This window comes from Onthophagus taurus, chromosome 6, assembly GCF_036711975.1.
Source record: "Onthophagus taurus isolate NC chromosome 6, IU_Otau_3.0, whole genome shotgun sequence".
Taxonomy (NCBI): domain Eukaryota; kingdom Metazoa; phylum Arthropoda; class Insecta; order Coleoptera; family Scarabaeidae; genus Onthophagus; species Onthophagus taurus.
The window spans coordinates 7,983,172-8,002,857 of NC_091971.1; the positions used below are offsets into that span (position 1 = coordinate 7,983,172).

At 30.0% G+C, this 19,686-nt stretch overlaps 3 protein-coding genes across 3 annotated transcripts; 1 reads left to right on the top strand and 2 right to left on the bottom strand.

The window, feature by feature from the left end:
• Positions 1-106: 106 nt before the first annotated feature.
• Positions 107-7,487, top strand: LOC111427856 (G-protein coupled receptor Mth-like). Its single transcript, XM_023063199.2, has 6 exons — positions 107-2,536; positions 5,389-5,814; positions 6,185-6,263; positions 6,511-6,704; positions 6,753-6,930; positions 6,980-7,487. The coding sequence occupies exons 1-6, from the start codon at positions 1,882-1,884 to the stop codon at positions 7,248-7,250; spliced, it is 1,803 nt and encodes a 600-aa protein (XP_022918967.2). The 5' UTR covers positions 107-1,881; the 3' UTR covers positions 7,251-7,487.
• On the bottom strand, positions 6,437-14,360 carry LOC111427700 (uncharacterized). Its single transcript, XM_023062939.2, has 14 exons — positions 14,193-14,360; positions 12,981-13,644; positions 12,202-12,715; positions 11,830-12,023; positions 11,600-11,774; positions 11,411-11,550; positions 11,250-11,350; positions 9,512-10,031; positions 8,680-9,111; positions 8,552-8,630; positions 8,308-8,495; positions 7,788-7,971; positions 7,482-7,737; positions 6,437-7,433 (listed from the first exon to the last, which is right to left on the bottom strand). The coding sequence occupies exons 2-14, from the start codon at positions 13,624-13,626 to the stop codon at positions 7,389-7,391; spliced, it is 3,474 nt and encodes a 1,157-aa protein (XP_022918707.2). The 5' UTR covers positions 13,627-13,644; positions 14,193-14,360; the 3' UTR covers positions 6,437-7,388.
• A 2,401-nt stretch (positions 14,361-16,761) lies between these two features.
• On the bottom strand, positions 16,762-19,168 carry LOC111427699 (G-protein coupled receptor Mth2-like). The gene is made up of 7 exons (XM_023062938.2): positions 18,523-19,168; positions 17,732-18,245; positions 17,483-17,676; positions 17,253-17,427; positions 17,064-17,203; positions 16,900-17,003; positions 16,762-16,844 (listed from the first exon to the last, which is right to left on the bottom strand). Exons 1-7 carry the CDS (start codon positions 19,166-19,168, stop codon positions 16,824-16,826), a joined length of 1,794 nt encoding a protein of 597 aa, XP_022918706.2. The 3' UTR covers positions 16,762-16,823.
• Positions 19,169-19,686: the final 518 nt, after the last annotated feature.

Genomic DNA, 19,686 nt, shown 5'->3' on the forward strand with positions numbered 1-19,686 from the left:
GTTAATTATTTATTTATATGTTAATTGGGTTGCAACATAATCGCATAACTTAGAGGTTCTCCAAATTTAGTATTTATTTTTTTTTAAATTGGTACTGAAATTGACATCACTATACAAACAAATCACTTGAGGTTATGTCGTTTTTATTTTCAAGATTTATTAATATTTTCCAATGAAAATGAGTGGAAAACAAGATAACTCGACCGTAGACAAGATAGACATGAGGCATAAACAGTTATACTTTTGTTGGAAGTGAAGGTCATTTATTTGTACTTTAAGGATGTTATTCTTTATTTATCTTTCTACATGTTTCGAGGAACTAGTCCTCATCTTCAGGAAGAAATCGTCGAATGCATGAATATTTATATTGATTATTATTAAATATTATTTTCAATTTAGAATGACAAGTAATGAAAAAAGTTAAAATGACATCATTGGAAACCAGCTTCCACTATATTTATGGAAGCTGGTTTCATCAGAAGACAATAGGAGTCTCATCAAGTTACAAAAACATAATTTAATGTACCTTATGATTATAAGATTACTGAAAATGAAGGACAAGCTTTTATACCAAAATGAAAATGAAGCTGTAAAGTGTTATAACAACATTTATACCTCTTGGATTAGCTTGTATTACAAATAGTAAAATTATATGGAATAAGATCAATCAGATTTATTCAGGAATGTACTGACATCATAATGAGGGAATTCATTTAATACAGTTCAATTTGTATTGTTAATTTATCTGGTAGATTTCATAGTATTGACATGGTGTGATAATTATTGTTAGTCCAATTCATCAGCAATCTTGTTGTTGTAGTTATCACATGCCATTGATCTTTTATTATACTTGAGATTAGTGTAAATAGGTCCGATACTTCAATTGACCTATCTTAGATTGACGACACGCGATTTTTCCTGGTGTGTTACAGTGATTGAATTGAAAAAATGTATTAGGTTGTGTTTTTTTTTGGTTAAATCTGGCTAATTAATTGGAAGTTTTAGTTTCAGTTTTAATATAATGGAAAGAGAAACACAAATAGCATACATTAATCATTCAGATCTAAATCTTCATATTTTAAAACATGGTGTTAATTTCGAAGTAAATGTTGCTTTCGTGTACTGGCGTGTTTTGTAGAATACTTTTTGCCGCATTTTAATTATTTTAAGTACCTTCACATACTGTGACTATCATAAGGTTATCAGAGTTATCGCGAAAAGCAAGGTTGAATTACAGTGAATGAATAATAATATTGTTTTAATGAAGTTATTAAGAAGTAGATTTAAAATGCCCTTTCTAAATTAAGTAATGACTAACGTCAAGTCATCTCGTTAAGATGTACCAAACTTTCTACTACCTATTGTATTAATGTTTTATGCAAATGTAAATTATCTCCAATGAATTTCATTGCGGATTTGAATTTAAAAAGGTCAAGGATGTTATTGAAGGGTAATTCAAAACTACATGTCTAACGAAAATAAACGAAATACTAAGAAAAGGATTTTTACATCCTTATTATGTTTCGCCACTTTACAAAATTAAAATTAAATTAAAACGTTTATAACCGAAAACGTTAAATATTTATAAATGTTTCATACACCTAATTAATTTAAAAGTAAAATAAGTTCATGATCTAAAAAAAAACATTAATTCCGCAAATTCAAAACCGATAATGACGCGATTTTTTAAGAACGAAACTACTGCGCAAACGCCCCCACTTTTAAAAATGCTCCATGGTTCATACCTCCGCAATGAACTAAGTGCTTGTCCGAGACTATTCAGATCGCGTTCTAAGGGAACTCCAACTGACAGTTCAGTTCGGTTCAATGTCTTGTAGTAGTATGTAGTTTGTGGCTGCCGAAATAAAAAGGAGAGAAGAAATGGTGCGCCATGTGCTCGTAATCGTTGTGCTTTATTTGCGGTTTTTAAGTGCAAATTCGTTCCAGTCAGAAACATTTAAAATCTCCGATACTCACATTCAGAACATTCTAAATTGTTCAAAACGTTCCCCGAGTGATTTTAGTCGATTTTCGTTCAAAACTTCCGGGTCTATTTATCAACTACCGGATGTTTGCGGCGAAGTAGATTTTAGTAACCTGAATTTTTTTCCAAAATGTTGTGCGCTGGGCTATAATTACGAATTGCAAAGACATCGTTGCATAAACGATTCTAATTCTACAATATTTACAAATATTTACGGTGATTTACAAGAGGATTTATTAGCGAGAAGTCATTTAGATTGTCCTGTTGTAATTGATCATATTCTCGAAGATCAACACGTTTTTAACACCACAGAAAACCGCGCAATTATTTTCAATAGAAATCTTTATCAAATCGATAATTATTGTGTAGATTGGGACGATTCAATAAAATCGAAAATATTACGAACATGCGAAAATATTGGAGCGTGTAAAACGAAAAAATGTATAACAAAATGTTGTAAAGAAGGAAGATCTTATGTGGGAACGCGATGTATTTGGAATCCCGAGTTTGGGATTTCAGTGGCAAACAGCAATCGTTTCGAAAACCGTAAAGGTGAGTGATATATAAATTTATCAGTATTTACTTTTACCGAAATAACTCGATAACATTTAAACAAATAATTTTTGTGTAACATCGTTTTCAACACAAGCTTTGAAGTTTTAAAAACGTATGTACAAACACTATTAAAAGAAATTTGAATCAAAAATCTAAAGTACTTACTTAAAACTTTTAAAGTAATCTTTGAAGCAACATCGTTTTCAAGTAAATATAATCATTAAAGTTTTAATAATTGTGTAAAAATACGGTTTTCTTAAATATTTTCTATTTTAAACATTTACACAAACAATAACATGGAGGGCAATACATATGCATACTACGCTTTCTGTATAAATATTTAGATATGGGTTAATCTGAACCACAGTTTTCAAAATTTAGAAGAAATTAATTCCTATATATATTTATAAGAATGAATCAAACTGATATTGATTATTTTTTTAGTTAGTTTAGACTCGAAACTATTTCTCAAATATTAATAATACGATTTGTTTCCATAGATTACTTATGAATTTAACAAGAGGATGATAAATGTGGCTTTTAGTTTAAAATAACTTGCTACAAAATTGCCAAAAATATCTAAAAATTCAGACATAGGCACACGTGTATTATGGGACATGAACACGTTCAAATTTAAAGTTTAATGACAAACACTTGTTGCAAAAGCATGCAAAGAAAAGTTAAATTATTATACAATTCAAAAGGAATTGCGTTAACATAAATATTAAGATTTTAGCAGTCATATGTGATTTTAAAGTGAAAGTTTATATGAAACAACAGTCACTTTCGGTTAATGGATTTATTTCAACCGTTGATACAGATCTATGATTTTAGGGATTCGCCAAATTTCGTTACCGTGGCTAATGGCATTTTTGAGTTTCACACACACACATCATCCTAAAAATAGACGAAATGGATACAGTGCCCTTGAATATATATGTAGATGTATAAACAAATTTCTATTAGGGATTTCTGGTCCTAGTCGAATACGATATCTCAACATTATGAGTTTTTTTGATGTATTACAATCGCTCTGACTTAAATATTAAGCCTTATAAATCTTACATATTTATAATGAATAAGAAAAATATGATTTGAAATTATAATTTTCTGGAATTGTTCTTCTTCTTCTTTTAGCGCTACAGCCCGGGGTGGACCTTGGCTTCTTCAACTGTGCTCTTCCAATTCATCCGATCTTCAGCGATCCTCCTCCAATTTTCAATCCTCAGAACCTTGGCATCATCATCCACTCTTTCTTTCCACCTCGTGCGGGACCTGCCCCTACATCTTGTGCCTGCCATTTGTGCTCTAAAAGCTATGCTCGCAGTTCTTTCCTTTGGCATTCTGATAATATGTCCAGTCCATCTAAGTTTTTGTATTTCATCTGCTTCTATCAGTAGTCCAAATATTCTACTTTTAGTCTATTCTTGATTTATATACAGGCCTTCATCTTTGACTGTTCTTTCAATGCCAATAAAAATCTCCACAAGCCGCTCATAGCTTCTGGCTATTATCAAGACATCATCCGCATATACGTATATTTTAAATCACTTTACTTTCGAGGCCCCAATGGCAGAGTGTAGGGCAAGATTAAATTACAACATTTCGTATCTCAAAAACAACGGATATTCTTCGCTGCAGCGATACCACGCTCTGGAGTCTTCCATTGTCATCATTGCTACCTGTGCTAGTTTTCGGGGGATTCCCATTTGTCTTAAATTACACTCAAGCCTAGTCCTCTGTATACTGTGAAAGGGTTTTTTAAAGTCCATGAAGTGTAAGTCAGTGTTATACTCGTAGTATTTCTCCGTTACTTGATAAAGGAGGAAGATTTGGTCCATTGTACATCTTCCTTCCCTGAAGCCACACTGGTATTCACCCAGTATGTTCTCAGCACATGACTTTATCCACTCAGAGATTACATTCGACAATACTTTGCATGCAGCATTCAAGAGCATAATTCCCCTAAAATTGTCGCAGTTTGTCTTGTCCTCCTTCTTGTGTATCGGGCAGATGATTCCCGCTTTTCATTTCTTCGGCATACCTATAAGCTCCGTCCCAGCAATCTTCGTCCGGTGCCTTTCCATTTTTTATCTTCATTAGAGCTCTTGTTGTCTCATCTAAGGAGGACAGTTCTACCTTTGGTTCAGCAGTTTGTATATCCGTTTCCGAATTATCTGCTATATTTTCCACATTCAGCAATTCCGAGAGACCTTCTTTTCCGCAGTCAAGAGTGCACCATCCATATCCTTACATATATTTCTGGAATTATTACGTTTTGATAATTAACTCAAGTGAATTGGTTATCTATTTATTTTTAATTACATTAGTGCATAACTTGAAACCTTTAAACCTACGCTAATCCACAATAATAGGTCTCCTGGTAATCATTTCATTACCTTTTTATCTTAGTTCATTTCTAATTTAGCTAATTATGCAATTTAAAATGATAACAACTTATCTAAGTCACACCTTTTTAGAAAGAAAGAAAAGAAAAAAACGTTGAATAGGTTAATTAATTGAATTAGTTTAACGTTTTTTCTATGTGGTAATTCTACCTAATCTAAATGATATAATGGGTTACTTTTACCCCCCACTTTGGTATTTTATGTTTCAATTAATTCCTTACAATAACTTCTAAAAATATATAAAGATATTTTTGGATTAATGGAAAACGTTTTGGAGTAAATAATAGTGTGTATATAAAAATAGAAAACTATTTTACGACATATTTCTATTTTAAATAAAACGGTTTATAGTTCTGACATTTATTATCAAAAAGTCTCTATTTTTTGACCCACTCTAAACACAAAAATAAACAATAATATAAATTTAAATTTTTATTTTAGATGATTTCTACGGCATAATCCAAGCGAAAAAATGTCTTCGAATGAAAGACGATCCAACGTTCGATTTCACAATTAAAGCAAATGGGGATTTGCACGTCATGTCTCAAGGAAACTGGCTCGATTTTCCATTGGAAGATAAGCAATATTGCTTTGAGTATTACAAGACGGAGAATAAACACACCGTTTTTCTTTGCGGCTTCGAAAACAAAGGATCCGTTGACTATAAAATGTTCATTCAAAGAATACTAAATATTATATCATGCATATCGTTAGTTTTAACGATCCTTGGATATTTATTTTTGAAGGAACTTAAAAATTTTTTGGGCAAGATCATCGTTTGGTATTGCGGATGTCTTTTATTTGCATTATCGTTATTGACTTACGTACAGTTTCATCCAAATTTAAAAAATATTTGTGCGCCATTTAGTAAGTATTTATCAAATTTTCTTCTAATTAAATTCAAAAAGTAATTCAAGAACTAAATAATACGTAATCTATTTCCATATGAAGAGATTATTGCTTCCTGTATTACTTTAACAATAGACTTGTTTCGGTTTAAGTGTTCAGTAGTTCCCAACTGTTCTGAACGTTTCTGCGCTTACGTCTAATGTGTAATATGTATGCGAAACTCTTGCACGAAAACAGGTCTAATATCTATTAAAGTTGTTACTGATTAAGATTAATTACTATTTTTTTGCTGTTTTTGGCTATCAAAGTTACTCTTAAAATAATCTTAGGTGTGAATCAATAAATAGTATTACGAATTTAAATTATATTTAAATATTTACCATTGCAGCCTTTCTCATAATATTTTTCTACTTGGCTGCATTTGCGTGGATGAACGTATTGAGTTTCGAAATATGGCAAGTCTTAGGGTAAGTTAATTTCATCATTGTATTGATAAGTTATTATTTTAATAAACAATATCGATAGATTTAGATAATTCAATTTAATTCTAACATGTTTACAACCAAAAAGATAAAGAATTATAGGAAAAAATTAATTCGTTTTGATAAAATTTTGTTTGACTTCGGTAAATAAACAGAGGTTATACACTTTTAGTTCAATTTATTGTAAAGTTGTTGATGTAAAGTACATATTGATACAAGCGCTTATTTTTAGATCTATGTCAACTCCATACGGCACGCAACTCTATAACGAAAGAAGAAAATTAATTTGTTATCACATATACGCTTGGATATTGCCAATTTTATTGGTGTTATTTGGAATTATTGCTTTTCGATCTGAAGATGTGCCGACGCATTTAAAACCGATTATTGATGAAAGGTATTGCTTCATGGAAACGAATGCTCACGGTAAGTTCGATGTTAATTAAATAAAAAATGTTAAACATTTTATTTTAGCAAATAATTACGCCTATTTTATTTTCTTCGCCATACCGGCGTTAATGTATATTTTGGCCAACTCCGTTTTATTTACCAAAACGATTCGTTACATTATACAGGTGAAGAAGGACATCAGGAACGTGATCAAGCATAATTTTAGTGAGAGGCAGAGACGTTTTAGTCTAGACAAAGAAAGGTAATTCCCAAGTTAATATAAACAGAATAAAACGAATTATTTATTTCAGAGTGGCAATGGTTGTACGAATATTTATAATAATGGGGTTGTCATGGTTGTTTGAATTTATTTTATCCTATCGAACGATTTTTTCAAAAAATATAGTTGTGGAGATAATCGAATTTCTTTTCGACATATTTAATTGTTTGCAAGGTTTTTTCATTTTCTTAGTGTTTATGGCTAAAAAGAAAATATTCAACGCTGTTAAACAAAAAGTTTATCGGAGGCCATTACGGCGAAATAACACAACTGAAATTACGTTGAGCTGTAGTTCAAAATAATTCTAATTTATTAAAATCAATACGTGCGATTCTAGTCACTTGAATATGACCTTGTGTATGTATCAGATTTCGGTGTAGCTTTAAACGTTTTTTGCGCAGTATTAATTTATTTTTAAATAATGTAATAAATATGAAAGTTTATGGAGTTTGTCCCATTTCTTGTTGTTCTGCACTTAGCTCACTCTAAAAATATTAAATTAATTAAAAAAATAATTAATATAATTTTCTTACCGCAGATATCGAACTGTTTTTGACATCCTCCTGGACCTTTTTGTTCTTCTTAAATCGTTTAAATAAACGCTTCAATGTGTTTCTATTTAATACAAACACACAAAATATTAAAACGCCTTGTAAACAATTAAAAATATCAAAAATCTGCTCGATAACAGCCCCAACTTCATATTGTTTGAAGTTAATAACCGAAGATATCTCTTCGAATATCCAAGAAAATCCCATGATAAAGAAGAGTTTTGTTATCATTGCGAATCTAAAACATATAAATTGAATTAAAACGTTGAAAATTATTGAATATGTTACCTTTGGACGTCGTATTTGTGTATTTTTAACTTCTTTTTTTTCGCTTGTTGCGCTTCTCCTTGTGAATCACCATCAAGTTTAACCAGGTTAAAATGTCGCAATGACTTTATGAAAAAAAATGCGTTTATCGATAACATTATTGCTTGTGGAAGAACTGCGAATAATGTATGCCCATACAAGTTTTCTAAAATGTTTAATAATAACATACAGAGTATTTACAATCTTGTGATTTTATTTTTAAAGGGGAATAAACATCTTAAAAGAAGGTCATAAAATAGAATAACGATTTTGTTTTATATTGCCTTCCGTTTTGCTTGCGGTTACGATCTATAATTTCTTGAACGTTTTATGTCCCAAGGTGATTTTGATTATTATTATTATTATGATTTTGAGTAATTTCGTAATTATGATATTAATTGTAGAGTTTTAGCCGCAAGCAAGCTTAATGACCTTTTCTTAAGATGTTTACTCACAAGACTATAAACAGCCTTCATAAAAAAGATTATAAATGTTATCTTACGAGTAGTTCTATTTTCCAATATACAATGTGTCACGCCAAGGAAGGGATGGATTTCATCAGGAAGTACTCTAATTGTGTTGAAGAGTAACGTTAACATTGTTATAATCGTTGGAATCGTCCACCCATACAAATTATATTTAAGAAAAACTTTTTTTTGTTCTTCAATTGGAATTCCACTTTTTACCACTCTGTAATATTAATTAATAAATAAATGTATTAATCAATATAAATGAAATTTACAAACCCCAAAGTCTTCCAAATTTCATAACACATCACATTCATCCAACTAAAAGTAGCAGTAAATGAAAATAAAATTCCATATGCTAAAAAAAAATTATAAAATATATACATCCCACGTTATAATAATCTCACCAACAGGTTTACATGCAGTTCCTAAATTTGGTGAAAATTGTGCGAATGCCAATACGGAAAATGCAACGAACATTGTGCTGCTATAGATGGTAACGATTTTTCCCATTAACGTTCGAACCTTTCCGATTATAATAAAAACCAATACGGTCAATAATAGACAAAAGCAAGAAACCAGAAGAACAATTCGACTAAGTTTAAAATGATCAGCTATACTATCTTGTACGCATAACAAAAAAATCGGCGAAGATTCGCTGGTACTACTTAGCATATTTCCATCGATGCAATACATTTCTTCGTTAATTGAATAGGTTCGTTTTAATTTAGTTGCGTTAATCATTACAGATCCATTGGAAGCTAAAGTTATACCACCGTGGTCGTAATCTCGGATGTATTTGGAACATGTTGAGGTGTTATGGTAAATTGCGAAAGAACCTAAAAAATATTTCGATTTAGAACTTATTATATTATTGGATTAAATTATCAACAAAAAAAGTTGAATTGTGAAAAACCATTTTCCAAATTGCCTATTTTTTTACATTTTCAAAGTTAATACTGAAGTACTACTACTGATAGATTAACAATATCCATCCCCAACCTAACCAGTCTTAATTTACTTGATATTGAGCAAAGCCCATACTCTTACCCTACATATCTATGTGGGGGTCATTAACCTGAGTATAACCCAAGGTGGAAATAAGATCGAAATTCATATTTTGAGCATGACTCATTCGGTGAGCAGAAGAATTTGAGTAGTAAGCTCGAATGTCTAAATTTTTTAAGCGCAAACTCATCATCAACAGAATCAACAAATTCGTAAAAATTAATACATTACCTTTTCTTTTATATCCTAAAGATATATTCCTATAGATTTCCATATCAATTCCAAAAGTTGGATTTCTTATACACTTCCTGTTAATATATTGGAACCCATCAGGACAACATTTCTTAATACAAAAATCATGAGTGTGTGATAAACAATAATCTTTTTTCTTGCACTCGCGAACAATAAAATTACTCTCATTATAAACATGATCGACACAGTAATCACCAAAACTTATAATTTTATCATCAAATAATGCCTCTCTATCATTACTTATGTTTAAGGAATGACGAGACACAACATGATCAACAATCACTTCACAATCCAAACCCGTTTTTATCAAATTTACTTTTTCAACAAGATCACTAAACGTTTTATCTTCAATGCAGTTGTGTTTAAACTCATGATACATATACTCTGGTGGACAACATTTAGGTAAATAATTTAAATCTTCTGGTAAATCAATAAATTGAATTGGTACGAATTTTTTATCTTCCAAAAAGTAAAACTCCGCAAATTCATCGTTTTCTAACTTATTATAATTTATGTTCATTTTTGAGCGAAATCGAAAATCTGTATAAGCTATTATAGGACATAACACTAAAGAAACGACGATATTATAACTTTGCCACCTCATTGCGATCGAACTAATCGTCGACGCTTGTTGATTGAGAAGGTGCTCGAAGTTTTGACGTCAAACCGTACTTTTTTCTCGTTTATAAGTTTCTTGTTAAACAAGCCGTCCTCGTAGTCGTAACTGTGAACACAAACACACACTAAATTTCAAACAACAAACATCTAGCGTTGCTTATAAGCGACTGGCGGATTTTCGTAAAGAACCGAAAACGATAAAGAACTAACTCGAGTGCAAATGTCAAGAGACGGCGTCTATAATCTTAAATAACTCGTCTCGCAAAGAATGACGCGGATTATTACACATTAAATCCGTCACAACTCCTAATTATCTGGGAAATTCAGGTTTTTTACGATGGTTGTGACAATGTTGAGGTAATAATACATAAGAAACGAGAAAAATACTCAATGACAAATAACTTGCGGAATGTTTTATATGAGTGCTCATGAATAATGATGGTCATTTAAATACCAATACTAGTATACATATTTACGTTGTATAGATTCATGGAAATATTGATATAAAACCAAAATAGAAAAATTTATGGTTCTCTGTAATTATATAAATAAGAAATAATAAACTTTTTATTGCATTTCATTATCTTTGTTGTTCGTGAGGCAACACATCATTAAAAATCTTAGGATACTTAATCTTTACATATCTCAAAACCTAATTGAGATATCGCAATGAAATAAAAAGCAAATTTACGTAGTATTCGACATTTCGAAGATGGTTTTTTCAAATCTTTGTTGGTGAATCACCATTGGTGTAATATAAATTTCGTTTTACGTACTGTTTATGCATCGCATCACCCCCAGTGTATTGAAATTTATGCGCCTGTGCGACAAAAACATACATTATTATAAATTCGTGTACGCCCATTCGCTTTTACTTCGTTACCCGTCTTGAACTTAACACCACCGATTAAAAATCAGTTTGTGATAATTGTGCGGAATGGGGAGAAATAAAGTAAGAGTTTAAGAATTAATTTTTAATAAAGTAATAAACTTGTTATTATAACGAATTATAATTGGATGTTTTAACCCGACAATGAAGCAAGCTAAAAAATTGATGTTTTAGATAAAGAATAACGTTACACTCACTAAATTTCTTCTATGTTGATCTACTAACACTACTAACAACAATAATCTTGAACTTTTCCATAATGGATTTGATTACTTTCCATTTTAAGACGAATATCAAAAAAACAAACACACCTAATTAAGAATAATTTAAAATTGCACACCATAATAGATAAATATAAAAAAATATCTGACCTTGAGAGCAATTAAATGTATCCAAAAATAATTCAATGTTAGTGGTGATTGTGTATTCTTTAAAACTGATTATTGACGAAATAATTTCAAAGCTCCAATTGATACCCATCACAAGAAAAAGTTTTAGTGCCATAAAAGTCCTAAAATTAATAATGTAATTAATTATGTTCTTTATTGGTATTAATTTACCTTTTCTTTAAGGCATACAACGCCTCCTTCTTTTCTTTCTTAGTATCACTCATTCTTCTAACGTTTTCTGTGGCTTCAATAATATATCGAACGGTTAAAACGAAAAATATTATATTAACAATAGTAGCATAAGTTATCGGAATTATAAAAAACAGGGTGTGTCCATAATTTCCATCTAAAACGTGATGAAATCTCATTTATAATTATTTTATTTTCTTCTTAACCCAAACCTTCTACTCGTCTTTCCAACAAACAGAATGAATCCCCAATATAAGCATGTAAACTTCCGGGAAAAAAACTGTATTTGTTTTCAAAATAACAAAATATTGTAATAAATGATGGAACTAACCAACCGTACATGCAATAATAAAAAGTTCTCTTCAAACCAGGTTTCTTGTTATTATCAACTTTTGATGACATCGATCTAGAAAATGAATAAATATAAAAAAAAATTCAAAAACAGATAAAAACTTCTAACTTGCTTTATTAAGCAAGTTAGAAGTTCTTATATGTTTTTGATTTTTTTTTATAATTTTCACTTGCAACATGGATAATTGGTTAAAATAAATATAAATTTTGATTTTATTAAATGATTATATTACCCCAAAGTTCTCCACATATCAAAGCACATAACTGTTAACCACGAAAATCCAGCATGAAATCCGAATAACACAAGAAATCCTAGCACTGAACAAGTAGGTTGTGGTGTTTCAGGATTAATTTGTACATAAGTCAATGTAGCAAATCCCATAAATTGGGCTAAACAATAAGAAAATACTATGCGATGTATAACTTTTTTCAATTTGTACGAGAAAACGTACACCATCATAGTAGCGATAAAGCAAACGCATGAAAGTGACATCACCACTCTGCTCAACCAATATTTAATATTATTTCTTTCTTCAATATTGTTGCACATGAGTAAATAAGGTGTAAGAAAATTGTTGGAAAGCCCCAATTCGAAGCAATACATTTCATCTTCAACATTGTACGTCTGCCATGGACCACCCACTGTATAACTAATAGAACCATTTTCGAAGATTTTTATGTTTTCGTGAGTTATATTTAGAGAATGTAATATACATTTTCTTTTTGGACTAAATATCGCAAAGTTATCTGTAAACAAAATAAGAACAGAATAGTATTAAGAATTCTAAGGACTAACACTAGTACTAGCACTAGAACTAACACTAGACCACCTATATCATAGATTTATCTAACCGATTTCGTAACTTCGAATTTATTTCAGAGAAAACTTGCAATATGGCATTCGAAACGCTAAACACTTTTTCAAAAGACGCATGACTTAACTCGAAAATTTTTAGTTCTACATCTACTGTTAGTTCTAGTTTTAGTTCAATTCTAAGTAATAAATTTAAACCTGTGAAATTAACTATGATATCACTATAATGTTCTGTGGGAAAACCGTATTCTGGTTGTGCATTGCAATCTCGTCCTATATATATTTCTCCATCAGGACAACATTTTTTCAAACATCTCAATTCTCGATTTCTGCAATATTCGGGACCATAACACAACCGTAAAATAAATTCCTTCTCATATTCGTTGTTAGTATCAATAACATCCACGCAATATTTTCCCGACGCAAACGTTTCATTTTTGTATCGTATCTGTTTGTCATTTCGCAAGATACTTTTAAAATCGTCCAAAAGCAAAACATGATCTACGATTACTTCGCAGTCTTTTAATTCGGATTTAATCATATAGACATCATCAACGTTATTCGTTCCCAATTCATTTATTATAGAGGTGTCGTTACTTCGAACGCATTTTCTTTCAACTTTTTCGTATTTATAATTTGGTGGACAACATTTTGGAAGGAAATGATTAAAAGTGACATTGTCTGTTACGTGCAGAACATTTCTGCGATTTATTAAATGAAATTCTGTGGAAGTTTCGTTCTCTGTTGTTGTTAAGTTCGGTCCGGTGTATTTAAAATAATTGGTACTGGCGGTAATTGATAAAATGAACGAAAAGAATGGAAGTAGAAATCCATGAGAAATCATTCCAATGCAAATTTAACCCTGTGTTTAAAAAAAAGGTTGTTTAAAAAAGTTGCTAATTTAGTAATTACTAATTTTAAATAAGTTGTGTAATATTTAAATTATTTAAATTTAAATGTATGCATAATTTATATTTTGGTGGCTCTTCGCCTAAAAGCAAGAAAAGGCTGATTGAGGAGCTTTATTTTATTCCTTTTTGAAATAAATTTAGAAAATTTCATTGGAAATTCAACCTTAAGCCAAAGTGTCCTCACTATTATACATTATAAACATCTGCATTTTTCGCATATTTGTAAAAAATTCTTTATATTTGTCATTATAAACACTAAATAAATTTTAAATTTCCTATTACGTATCAATTTCCGAAGGTTTTTTTCAATTACTAATCGCAATGAATATTACAAAATTAAAAAGGTACATTTCTAAGACACTTTTTTAAATAATTGTTTACGCAGAAATCATAATAATTCATCAAAAAAGTATAATTAAAAATTTAATAACTTTTAAGAAAGTGTCATGAAATTTAAATGAATTGTTAACAAAAAATAGATATTAATTTGTTTACTTACTTTAATTGATTGGATTTTACACAGACGTAAATCTGTATTCAATGAAGTTCACATGTATTATGGTGTTAGCACGTTATGGAAACTAAGAAGAGAATTTAAATGAGACAAAATGGTAAAGGACCAATCAGAAAACGTTGGCGAAACCAGGCATTTCTAGCTGTCCAAAAATATTTTGTACGTAACCTGTAAGATGGCAAACCAACATTAATAAGAAAAATTCAACTTAACAGGTTAACCTTGATGAATCTTTAGGATATTTTGTGGTAAAAATCGACGATAACACCACTTGATAAACGTGCAGAATTATTTACAGAAAAGAAGTTTTTTTTATGAATAAGGTTGCATCAGAAAAATACCCAATGACAAATAACTTGGAATGTTTTATATGAGTGCTTATGAATAGAGATGGGATTAAAAAGCACCAAAAACGCAGAAAAACGCACCTAAAAAAGACATTAAATTTTAATAAAAAAAGCATATTCTTTTTTTTAAATAAGGCATAAAATAAGCATAAAAACTAATAATGTAACAACATTTTATTTTCACTAAATAAAACAGGTCTGAAAAAATTTTTGTAAAAACTACTAAACCTTATAATCTAAAAAACATAAATTGTTATATATTATTCAAAATATATGTTCAAATCTAATTTTCTTATTAAAAAACTACTAATCCCCAAAACAACTAATTATTAAATGTTGTTCTAAATGTTCCATTGTAAAGTTATGTCTCCTATCACTTAACATATTCTTATAAGCCGAAAAACTTCTCTCACGTCGACACTTGTAATTGGTGCATATTTGTATTTTGAAATGAATGCGGGATTAATAATAGATTTAGCAACAATTTCACCCTTTAAAATGGATGCAATTTTTTGTAATGTATCGAATCCTTCATTTTTGCACAAGACGTCGTTTAATTTATTTATGATTATTTGGCCAATATGTGGTACAATAGATGTGCTGTTTCGAAATTGTTCAATCATCTGTACTGCATTAACTAAAGGTAAATCCTGCTTCTCAAGTGGCTTTATAGAGTCACTTACATAACTATAATTGGTTTTTATAAATGAAAAATTATTTTGTAATTCTACTTCTTTTAGTACAGCTTGGCAATCTTGTATTGCATTACTAGCTCTAGCTGGAAATTCATTTATTAATATTCTAAAACTATCAAAGGTATTTGTGTAGTATACAGCAGCATCTAACCAAATGAAATGATAGATAACTAAAATGTTTTGAAATATTCGTTTTTTAATTTGTAAATAGGAATATTTGCTTTAATCAGAGCTTTGCAAGGTCAAAATTGAATTTTGATTATTCAGTATAACCGGAAGTTGATGCCACAGATTGCATAGCTGTACTGATTGTTTGTTGTTTCTTGATTTGGCTTTCAATTAGTTTTAGTTTGTTCTGATGCAATGAAGTTTTGACATGCTGAATTATGTAGTATTTCTTGTCACATTTAATCTTTAAAGCAAATGCAGTGTCAATACATATTATAATTTTAAGTGTAAATAATTTACGATTTTTGAACACGCTTGGCAGAACAAGCGGTTGCGTTCATATTTCAATTCTTTGTAATTTTTAATCCATTCTTCTACGGTGGGCTTTTGTTTTAGCATTGTACCGTAAATGCACTATAAACTGTCACGGGAACAACTTATAACAACGAACAGAACAGAAGCTAACTAAAAGAATTAAAGACTCGATCAATAATACGGGGAATCCCACATCAGACAGCATAGACGGAGAATTACATAGCACGAATTCGACCAGGGAACAAATATACAGTGGCGTAGTAACATTTTTTTTTCGCAATTAAATAAATTTTGGGAAAAAAAGCCGAAAAATGAAAGGAAAAGCTTTAAATAGGCATGAAAAACAATAATAGGCATAAAAATTCAAAAAAAGCAAAAAAGGCATAAAAAACTTGGTGTTATTATATTCCTTTTTATCTGATTCGTATAGATTTCTAATCAGATTTTCCATGCCTTAATTTTTAAGCATAGGCATATTTTCTATAAATCCGTTCTTTACTTATGAATAATGATGGATCGTTTAAATACTCGTATACTTACGTTGCGTTGTACAGATTCATGGAAATATTGATATAAAACCAAAATAGAAAAATTTATGGTTCTCTGTAATTATATAAATAAGAAATAATAAACTTTTTATTGCATTTAATTATCTTTGTTGTTCGTGAGGCAACACATCATTAAGAATCTTAGGGTAATTAATCTTTACATATCTCAAAACCTAATTGAGATATCGCAATGAAATAAAAAGCAAATTTTCGTAGTATTCGACATTTCGAAGATGGTTTTTTCAAATCTGTGTTGGTGAATCACCATTAGTGTAATGTTAACCTCGTTTCACGTACTGTTTATGTATCGCATCACCCCCAGTGTATTGCAATTTATGCGCCTGTGCGACAAGATCATACATTATTATAAATTCGTGTACGCTCATTCGCTTCTACTTCGTTACTTGTCTTGAACTTAACACCACCGAGTAAAAATCAGTTTGTGATAGTTGTGCAGAATAGGGAGAAATAAAGTAAGAGATTAAGAATTAATTTTTAATAAAGTAATAAACTTGTTATTATAACAATTTATAATTGGATGTTTTAACCCGACGTTGAAGCAAGCTAAAAAATTTATGTTATAGATAAAGAATAACGTTACAATCATTAAATTTCTTACCGAAGTTGATCTACTAACACTACTAACAACAATAATCTTGAACTTTTCCATAATGGATTTGATTACTTTCCATTTTAAGACGAATATCAAAAAAACAAACACACCTAATTAAAAATAATTTAAAATTAGACACCATAACAGATAAATATAAAAAGATATCTGACCTTGAAAGCAATTAAATGTATCCAAAAATAATTCAATGTAAGTAGTGATTGTGTATTCTTTAAAACTGATTATTGACGAAATAATTTCAAAGCTCCAATTGATACCCATCACAAGAAAAAGTTTTAGTGCCATAAAAGTCCTAAAATTAATCATGTAACTAATTATGTTCTTTATTGGTATTAATTTACCTTTTCTTTAAGGCATACAACGCCTCCTTCTTTTCTTTCTTAGTATCACTCATTTTTCTAACGTTTTCTGTGGCATCAATAATATATCGAACGGTTAAAACGAAAAATATTATATTAACAATAATAGCACAAGTTATTGGAATTATAAAAAACATGGTGTGTCCATAATTTCCTTCTAAAACGTGATCAAATCTCATTTATAATTATTTTATTTTCTAATTAACTCAAACCTTGTACTCGTTTTTCCAACAAACAGAATAAATCTCCAATATAAGCATGTAAACTTTCGGGAAAAAAACTGTATTTGTTTTCAAAATAACAAAATACTGTAATAAATGATGGAACTAACCAACCGTACATGCAATAATAAAAAGTTCTCTTCAATTCAGATTTGTTGTTATTACCAACCTTTGGTGACATCGATCTAGAAAATAAATAAATATAAGTTAAGTTTTAATTTTATTACATGATTATATTACCCCAACGTTCTCCACATATCAAAGCACATAACTGTTAACCACGAAAATCCAGCATGAAATCCGAATAACACAAGAAATCCTAGCACTGAACAAGTAGGTTGTGGTGGTTCAGGATCAATTTGTAAATAAGTCAATGTAGCAAATCCCGTAAATTGGGCTAAACAATAAGAAAATACTATGCGATGTATAACTTTTTTCAATTTGTACAAGAAAACATACACCATCATAGTGGCGATAAAGCAAACGCAAGAAAGTGACATCACCACTCTGCTAAACCAATATTTAATATTGTTTCTCTCTTCAATATTGTTGCACATGAGTAAATAAGGTGTAAGAAAATTGTTGGAAAGCCCCAATTCGAAGCAATACATTTCATCTTCAACATTGTGCGTCTGCCATGGTCCACCCACTGTATAACTAATAGAACCATTTTCGAAGATTGTTATGTTTTCGTGAGTTATATTTGGAAAATGTAATTTACATTTTCTTTTTTGTCTAAATATCGCAAAGTTGTCTGTAAACAAAATTAGAACAGAATAGTATTAAGAATTCTAAGGACTAACACTAATACTATCACTAGAACTAACACTAGACCTACAACTAAAAACATTCGGGTTTAGTCGTGCGTCTCTCAAAATGGTTAAACCCCAATGTGTCTAGTTCTAGGTCTCATAAATTTATCTAACCGATTTCGTAACATCGAATTTATTTCAGAAGAACGTTGCTAAACACTTTTTCAAAAGACTTAGTTAGTTCTAGTTTTAATTCAATTCTATGTAATAAATTTAAACCTGTGAAATTAACTATGATATCACTATAATGTTCTGTGGGAAAACCGTATTCTGGTTGTGCATGGCAATCTCGTCCTATATATATTTCTCCATCAGGACAACATTTTTTCAAACATCTCAATTCTCGATTTCTGCAATATTCGGGACCATAACACAACCGTAAAATAAATTCCTTTTCATATTCGCTGTCATTATCAATACCATCCACGCAATATTTTCCCGAGGCAAACGTTTCATTTTTGTATCGTATCTGTTTGTAATTTCCCAAGACACTTTTAAAATCGTCCAAAAGCAATACATGATCTACGATGACTTCGCAATCTCTTAATCCGGATTTGATCAAATAGACATCATCAACGTTATTCATTCCCAATTCATTTATTATAGAGGTGTCGTTACTTCTAACGCATTTTCTTTCACCTTTTTCGTATTTATAATTTGGCGGACAACATTTTGGAAGGAAATGATTAAAAGTGACATTCTCTGTTACGTGCAGAACATTTCTGCGATTTATTAAATAAAATTCTGTGAAAGTTTCGTTCTCCGTCGTTGTTAAGTTCGGTCCGGTGTATTTAAAATAATTGGTACTGGCGGTAATTGATAAAATGAACGAAAAGAATAGAAGTAGAAATCCATGGGAAATCATTCCAATGCAAATTTAAACCTGTGTTTGAAAGAAAACGTTGTTTAAAAAAGTTGCTAATTTAGGAATTACTAATTTTAAGTAAGGTTGGTTGTTGTGTGAATATTTAAATTATTTAAATTTAAATGTATGCATAATTTATATTTTGATGCTATTCGCCTAAAAGCAAGAAAAGGCTTGATTGAGAAGCTTCATTTTATTCTTTTCTTAAATAAATTTAGAAAGTTTCATTGGAAATTCAACCTTAAGCCAAAGTGTCCTTACTATTATACATTATAAATACCTGCATTTTTCGCATAATTGTAAAAAATTCTTTGTATTTATCATTATAAACACTAAATAAATTTTAAATGTAAAATTTCCTATTACGCATCAATTTCCGAAGGTTTTTTTCAATTACTAGTCACAATGAGTATTAAAAAATTAATAAGATACATTTCTAAGACACGGTTTTAAATAATTGTTTACGCAGAAATCATAATAATTCATTAAAAAAGTATAATTAAAAATTTAATAACTTT

Excerpts from the sequence above, each read along its gene's own strand:
- LOC111427856 (XM_023063199.2), top strand. The coding sequence starts at position 1,882 with ATGGTGCGCCATGTGCTCGTAATCGTTGTGCTTTATTTGCGGTTTTTA. Across the intron at positions 6,264-6,510 it reads GAAATATGGCAAGTCTTAGG|ATCTATGTCAACTCCATACG; the intron begins GTAAGTTAATTT and ends GCTTATTTTTAG. Across the intron at positions 6,931-6,979 it reads TTTAGTCTAGACAAAGAAAG|AGTGGCAATGGTTGTACGAA; the intron begins GTAATTCCCAAG and ends TATTTATTTCAG.
- LOC111427700 (XM_023062939.2), bottom strand. The coding sequence starts at position 13,626 with ATGATTTCTCATGGATTTCTACTTCCATTCTTTTCGTTCATTTTATCA. Across the intron at positions 10,032-11,249 it reads GTAGTGTTAGTAGATCAACA|TTAGAAAACGATGAATTTGC; the intron begins TAGAAGAAATTT and ends AATTATAATAAG. Across the intron at positions 8,631-8,679 it reads AACTGCATGTAAACCTGTTG|CATATGGAATTTTATTTTCA; the intron begins GTGAGATTATTA and ends ATTTTTTTTTAG.
- LOC111427699 (XM_023062938.2), bottom strand. The coding sequence starts at position 19,168 with ATGATTTCCCATGGATTTCTACTTCTATTCTTTTCGTTCATTTTATCA. Across the intron at positions 17,677-17,731 it reads GATATGTGGAGAACGTTGGG|ATCGATGTCACCAAAGGTTG; the intron begins GTAATATAATCA and ends TTTATTTTCTAG. Across the intron at positions 16,845-16,899 it reads GTGTTAGTAGATCAACTTCG|CTTGCTTCAACGTCGGGTTA; the intron begins GTAAGAAATTTA and ends TAAATTTTTTAG.